Genomic DNA, 7,323 nt, shown 5'->3' with positions numbered 1-7,323 from the left:
AACTGTAATAAAATATTATTATAATATAATTCTCACATTTATTTTCTTTAGAAATAAGAAAATAAGTTTGGTAAAGTAAACTTAATTAATTGTTTTGACCACGTTGGTCAGAGTGCAATAATCTGCATCCTAATTATATTTTAAAATATATCTTATTTTAAACTTATGTAAACGCACCATTACGACCGGCTATTACAACTTGGCTATTATCTTTATTAAGGGCTAAGGCGTTTGCAGGTCCTTCTTGAGCGATGCATATAGTCCTCGACGTCATGCTGCATTTCAAAAATTAACATTAAAATATCCAATTAGAATTAAGAATTAATATTAAATTATCATTGCAATATTAAATTATTATTAATTATTATTATGAATAACTATTAATAACATCATACCTTCTAATCACTGTTATAGTTTCCGTTTTATGAAGCTCGTTTTATGAAGCCTCAAGCACATGTCACAGAGTTACACAAAGCATAGTGTTCATTTGGTACTTATATACTTTAGAGCATACTTTGGAGCAACTTGTCAAAAATGACTTCTGACAATTATAAAATGTACAGCTATCTCTACAAATTTCTATTATCTTTCTTTCTTTCATAAATATTTGTCATTCTTTCAGAGAGATTGTATAGAATACATTTCAGCTATCCATAATCATGTTGGAGCAAAATGACATTGCGCAATGTTTGATGCATCTATTTCTCTTACTGTATATAAATAAAATTAGTATTCGTATAATGTATATGTATACATTCAATACAAATTTGAAAAAGAGAGAAGTAAAAAATTCGATATGGAACTAATGTCCATTTCTAATGTAGAACTTTAATTTTGATTTAACTTACTTTTTATCTTCTAATTCTAAAAATTAAAAAAAGATAAAAAAGCTCATTAACCTGCGTTTAAAATTATCTACATTGATAGAAATGAACTTGAAGATAACTCCGACTAAATTTTGATTAACTTAACCGACGATTAAATTGTTAATACCTGTTTAACATGCTTAGAATTATTAATATGCTCAGAATTATTAACCTGCTCTTACTTGTCACAAAGAAAAACGACCAGATTAAGAACGATAAATTATGCTAAAAATTTTACTGCAAGTAATATTTTGAAAGTCGAATCGATCATTGATTGACCTAATCGGAGTTTCAAGTTTCATCGAAGTCACTATCATCAAAGAAAATACAAAGATAAACATAGAGAATAACAATTAAGCATTACGACAAACCAAACATAATTAATTGTGCAGACACAGATTGTAATAATTGCAACGTAACTTACAAATGTAACATCGTGACAAATTGAGAATAAATTATTGTGACATTTAATGATACAAGTGGGTACCGGGCTATCTCCTATAGACACGAGGTTGCACGAAGTTGTCATTGAAGAGTTTGAATGGCAGGCCGAAGCACGCGCTGAAACGTTCCCAAACAGAACAAAAAAAACGAATCACAGCGACGACACAATGACAGCGAAGTGCGTTGATTCGCGAGAGCTTCATGAAAACTCACCATGCATCGTCGCCGTCGTCTGCAGTACTGAGTTCAGATTCCCACTCGAGTGTCATCCAGGTATCACTCCATCCTTGTTGTTTATCGTATATATATTAGACAAGGATGACATGACACCTGGGGAACACCTAGAGAATCTGAACACGCTTCAAACTGTTTTATTAATCCTGGACTCTGTTTCTGTTTTCTGATTGAACTGGTGTACACTTTTGGAACTTAAAGAGAGATAGACATATGTTTAAGATTTGGCGAAGACGAAAAAGAGAGTTCTAGTGCAGTCTAATGCAGGAATAAAAAGACCTCGTTAGCCAGTAAGTAGCCTGCTAGCCTATTACTTATAATATCTATATGTCTCGATATGCCTATCCGATATGAGATGTCTCTCGTCCCTCCGTTCCGGTGCAACATGGTGGCGATTGTAGTTTGGGGAGTGTGATGTGAGAAATTAGGAAAGGCTTCCTTTCCACCGACGTTATCGCAACGTTCCATATAACAACGACGACAGGTGGACGACGATTCGCACGACAGTATGTCATGTAATCCCGAGCGCGACGAGAGCGGAGAGCGCGAGTGACAACCGAACAGTGTTAAGGGAACGGTAACGTCACGCTGGTCCATAACACTCTACGAGATAATCTGCATAGTGCCGCATACAAGAAGATCCTCGTGAGATCCATCGCTATGCGAATGATGTTGTCGATTGATTTTTTAATGACGGGTGATCGGCAAACCCACGGCGATGTTGCGCGAGTCACCGGTATTGTTCCGTTAATGAGATATGCATTTCTGCTGCTGAGCCTTTTCGGGCTCCTCCAGTTGACACTACCGGCGGCTGCTGGCGATTCCTTGGGTGATCCATACAAAATATTAGGTGTGTCGAAGCATGCGACGTTGCAGGATATCCGAAAGGCATACAAGCATCTCGTCAAGGAATGGTAAATGGCATATCTAATATGTTTCTGCTTTAGAATGTATCTAGATAGCCAAATGTTAGCGGTATGCCTATCTAGCAATTGCTAACAAATTTGATCATTTTAGATTCCTATCCTTATCCTCTTTAAGCTTAGTTTCTGCCACTAATAGCGAATTCGATCACTTGCACTATGCTGTCAGATCAGTGCAATATCAAGAACTGCTTTACATGGAATTAGCAAAGTTAAATGTAAAAATATATATATATTTTAAACGATTAATTATTTACTAATGATATTGTCACGTTATTTAACAAAATATCATTTCATTATCAAAGTTAATCAATTTATATTTATTTTACTGCATTATATATTTGCAAATTATATTGCATCACTGCATTGAGATATTTTATATAAAGTAGCTTTTAACATGCATTGATCCAGTGTAGGGCAAGTGATCAAATTCACTGTATGATTTGCTAGTCTTAATGTAATAACAGATGTGCAGCAGAAATGAAGCGTACATTGTGAGGCCTGTTCTTGTCACTGCACTGGACTGTAACTAACATTTTCTATCTTGCTTATCTGCCAAATATATATTTATTTCAAATATAACTCTATTTTAAGTATAAGTATGTGCTAGTTCAATCATAAAAAATAGATAGAGCTGTTATGTTATTACACAGGATCTGCTGATTTTCTGATACAGTTCAAATATTGAAAAACAGCAAACTGTACTCGACTATTGCTACAGTTTTACTAACATAGGGTACTTGATATAAATGACTTGAAAAGTTTTTGAATTGATCAAAATTCTTTCTTCTGATTGGTCAGTCAAATGTTTTAAAATATTTGTAACATAAAGGTTCCTTCTATTTGACGCTCACAATGCTTTTAGATCATTTTATCCTTGTTTCAAGAATTAAACAAAAACAAATGATGCTCATGTTAAAGTAGATCGCACCCATAACATTCGCAGTTTGCAATACATTGCTCTTGGCAGATTTGGCTATCTGGGTAGAAACATGCTCTTTCTAGGTACAAAACATTTTTTTTTAGGCATCCAGATAAAACTGATCATCCGATGGCCGAGGATAAATTTGTAGAAATAACAAAAGCTTATGAAGTAAGTTATATATTTTATCTAAAATGTATGTAATGAGAAAGAGTAGCGAGAGAAAATTAATTTATCGCAACAAATTGTTTAGCTTTTGACAGATCCAGAAAGAAGAAGAAAGTTTGATAATCATGGAATTACAGAGGAAGGTATACCCAGGCAAAGGAGAGACAATAGTCACTTCAATGTTCTTGATCCATTGGAAGAATTGTTTACTGGTAATTTTAAATTTCACTATCAAAGCAGAGACATCACATTATTCCATAAAATGAGCATCACATATCGGTATGTATTTTTCACGCGTGCACAACGATTTGTCGTCGCCGTTGAAATTACATTAAATGCTTCGTAAATTGCAGATCGTTCGAGAATGTCATAGTGCCCAAGACTTACCGTATGCCATATTTAATCTTATTTTATTCTGACTGGTGCTACATGTGTCTGCAAGCGGAACCTACTTGGAGACGATTAATCGATGAATTGGAACCTCTGGGACTTGGTTTGGCTACAGCACATGCTAAGAAAGAGTCCACTTTGGCGAGAAGACTCGGCATTCATTCTCTTCCATGTCTCGTTGTTATCGTAGATGGACGCACTAGTGTTTACAAGGAATCTGTGTTTGGCATTCAAAAAGTTGTTGGTATGTTTGCTACTTTAAAAATGTATTTTGTCTTCGCTGTTTCATTTTATAAACTCTCAATCAGTTGCGAACTAATAATTCGTTTTTTTATTTTTCTGCAGAATTTGTACGAAGTAGGCTACCATATAAATTAATAAGTATTATTAATAATAACAACATAGAAAATTTCCTATCGGGCTGGACGGATAACCGAATACGCGCTTTGATATTTGAGAAAAGAGACTTTATTCGCTTGCGATATTTGCTTACATCCTTTTACTATAGAGATCGAGTAGCTTTTGGCTTTGTTCAGGTAAATGTTTTATGATATACATATAATCAATGTTAATAAGTTTCAAATTATTTCTTAATTATCATTTTAAATATTTTTTTTATAGATTGGCATACCAGAAACTAAGAATATAACGTCAAAATATAAAATCTCAGGCGAATTAGATACTTTATTGCTTTTTAATGAGAATTCTGAGAAACCTATGGCGTCTGTTAGTATGAAAGACATTTCCAGTGAAACTATGCATAATGTTATCGCTAATAATAAGTTTCTCTTATTACCGAGACTTTCAAATCAAGCTATGTTAGATTCAATATGTCCACCTGAATGGCTGAGGCCGCAAAAGCGATTGTGCGCCGTTTTGATATCGCAGCAGAATAGTCCTCTGCACGACATAGCTAGGCACAAATTTAGACAAGCGGCATTAGAGTCATCTTACAGGTAATAATCTATCTAATAAACAAATTCTTTTAATAAATTTTAATACATTGTATGATTATAAAATTATTAATCACATTTATTCACTTTAAATATAAGTACAGTTTTTAATAAAGATATATTATATATAATAATTTTTATATGTTTATTAAATATTTTATTTAATAATGATTCATAGCACGGAACGTGTTAGATATGCATATGTATTCAAAGATACGCAACCTGAGTTTGTATCAGCACTGTCAACCGGTGAAGGCAGTCCACTGGAACCCTTATTACATATCGTCATCATATGGAGACGAGATGCCAATCACTTGAAGTATGAATGGTTTCCTCATGGTTGGCTTGAGACCATTCAGAATGAACGTATATGGAACGAGACGCGTAGACATTTAGAGAAAACTATACAAAGGCTGTTACGTACCACCGAAGCTTTACCATATTCTGCTGTTGTAGGAGAATTGGCGGATGAACACGCACAGGTATGTATACTTCCACAATGATTATAATATTCTTCCTAATCTACAAAAATTGTAACCTGCGTTCAAAAAATTTACCCGATGTCTCCGAATGTCATTTTATTCTTGTTCACTGAATGTTAAACAAGGATAAAATGATACTCAAAGGTATTCGAGTAGTTTTCGAATGCGATCTTAGTATGCCTTATTAATACTTTAATATACTTTTCTAGGGTACTGTAGACAGATTGATAGGAAGGGCATTATTAGCGGTAGATTATATATCAGATAATCTGACGAAGGAGCAAATATTGCCTTTGATATCAGTGCTAGTTACTCTCATGCTAATAGGAGTTGCAGGATATGGAATGTCATACTTAGTGTGAGTAGAATTAGCAAAGTAATATAATACATTTCGATTTTTAATTTTGATATTGCAGAATATTAATCCATTTCAAGATTTAGTAGAGACCATTAAATAATTTTGTCAAATAATAGATTACTATTCACTTAAAGCATGTATATTAATTATGTACATGCTTTTTATTATTATGTACATGAAATTGATATGTTGAAAAAATAATATTTTGTGTATTATATAAATTTATAAATCATACGTGTTTATATATTTATGAATTTGTACATTCTGTTTTTTATATTTAGTAAACTAGAAGAAGCAAGTGTACAGTCTGAACATGTTCAATGCAAAGACAATGTCAAGCCGCTTCCATCGCAGCCGCAACTACGATTGCACGAATTACGCGTGGAGAAATATTATGGATTAGTTAGGCTTTTGAAACCAGGATGCCGAACCATCGTTCTGCTAGTTGACGCACAAAGCCGATTAAAGTTATTACCAGCTTTTCATAAAGCTGTGTGGCCTTATAGGTACATTCTGTTTATTAGCATTTCCTATTTCTATTCATTACTCTACGCTGCAAATTATATGAAATTTTACATGTATGAATATTAACGATGACAATACGAAAAAGAGAGTGTTATCTTAAATCGTTTTTCATTCTCAGAAAGAATAAAACGCTTATGTTCGCACATCTGTCATTAGAAAGGGGTCTTGATTGGTACAAGAAACTATTATCTCTCGTTTTACCCGACCAGAAAGAATTAAACATAAATATCAAAAACTGCGTTGGCACAGTCTTGTCCTTAAATGGACATCGAAAGTATTTCTGCATGTATCATGCCAAACATCCAGAATGTATTAAAGGTAAAGGTTCTAAGGTATGTATCAAAATAATTTAAATTCCTTAAAGTTATCTATGTTAGCTGAAAATAAAACAATTGTATTATATTATAGCGTATGGAAAAAATGACCAAGCAGCTTGCCAAAAAATCGGAGGATCCGGAAACAGGCGCTTTTATCGGTTTTGATAGTTCCAACGAATCCGATCAAGACGAGGTATATAATTAAGAATGTTCTTGATTTTCAGTTTATCATATTATCAATAATGTTTCTTGTAGGGTGGAAACATGTTATATCAAGATCTTTTAGATGGATTACCGATGTGGCTCGAGAGATTGTTCGAAGGATTAACACAACGTTATTATATAAATTATTGGCCCGAGTTCACTGCCAAGTAAAAGGAAGAAAACAAATAAGTTTTTTCTAGACGTGTAGAGGAGACTATGACGCCTAGGGATATGTACTGACACATATTTATCTTCCCAACACTAAATGAAAGTCTTTAAATTTGGCTGCTTGATGATATTGTTTCAGTCGTTACGTGTTTACAATCTGACTAAGTACATGTCCTGTACTTATTTAATTTTCATCCTTAAAGATCGAGATTAAATATTTCGTAAGTATTTTTTACTATTTATATCTCCTTTTAATTTTTAAGTACATTTTTTTCCAATTTGTTAAAAAAATTTATATACAAACAAGTTTAAAGGATTGAGATTTTGTAATTTTAATTGTTGGTTCATTTATGAAATTATTTCAAGAGA

At 33.3% G+C, this 7,323-nt stretch overlaps 2 protein-coding genes across 2 annotated transcripts in view; one reads left to right on the top strand and one right to left on the bottom strand.

The window, feature by feature from the left end:
* The window catches only part of LOC108684554 (WD repeat-containing protein 24), a 4,986-nt gene extending 4,453 nt beyond the window's left edge, over positions 1 to 533 (bottom strand). The window contains 2 exon segments of the mRNA XM_018188943.1: positions 178 to 275; positions 396 to 533. Of these exon segments, the coding sequence (XP_018044432.1) occupies positions 178 to 274 (97 nt within the window). The 5' untranslated portion in view covers position 275; positions 396 to 533.
* Positions 534 to 1,744: 1,211 nt separating this feature from the next.
* On the top strand, positions 1,745 to 7,038 carry LOC108684553 (dnaJ homolog subfamily C member 16). The gene is made up of 12 exons (XM_018188942.1): positions 1,745 to 2,458; positions 3,494 to 3,560; positions 3,643 to 3,836; positions 3,911 to 4,191; positions 4,293 to 4,483; positions 4,569 to 4,903; positions 5,079 to 5,382; positions 5,592 to 5,740; positions 6,022 to 6,246; positions 6,384 to 6,597; positions 6,674 to 6,775; positions 6,838 to 7,038. The coding sequence occupies exons 1-12, from the start codon at positions 2,205 to 2,207 to the stop codon at positions 6,955 to 6,957; spliced, it is 2,436 nt and encodes an 811-aa protein (XP_018044431.1). The 5' UTR covers positions 1,745 to 2,204; the 3' UTR covers positions 6,958 to 7,038.
* Positions 7,039 to 7,323: the final 285 nt, after the last annotated feature.

The sequence above is a fragment of the Atta colombica genome, unplaced genomic scaffold (genome assembly GCF_001594045.1).
Source record: "Atta colombica isolate Treedump-2 unplaced genomic scaffold, Acol1.0 scaffold135, whole genome shotgun sequence".
Classification (NCBI taxonomy): domain Eukaryota; kingdom Metazoa; phylum Arthropoda; class Insecta; order Hymenoptera; family Formicidae; genus Atta; species Atta colombica.
The sequence above is the reverse complement of the archived record's forward strand: the minus strand, read 5'-3'. Positions and strand labels throughout refer to the sequence as shown.

Coding starts and splice junctions, on each gene's coding strand:
- LOC108684553 (XM_018188942.1), top strand. CDS start 2,205: ATGCGAATGATGTTGTCGATTGATTTTTTAATGACGGGTGATCGGCAA. Junction 4,904..5,078: donor GCATTAGAGTCATCTTACAG/GTAATAATCTAT, acceptor AATGATTCATAG/CACGGAACGTGTTAGATATG. Junction 6,598..6,673: donor TTAAAGGTAAAGGTTCTAAG/GTATGTATCAAA, acceptor ATTATATTATAG/CGTATGGAAAAAATGACCAA.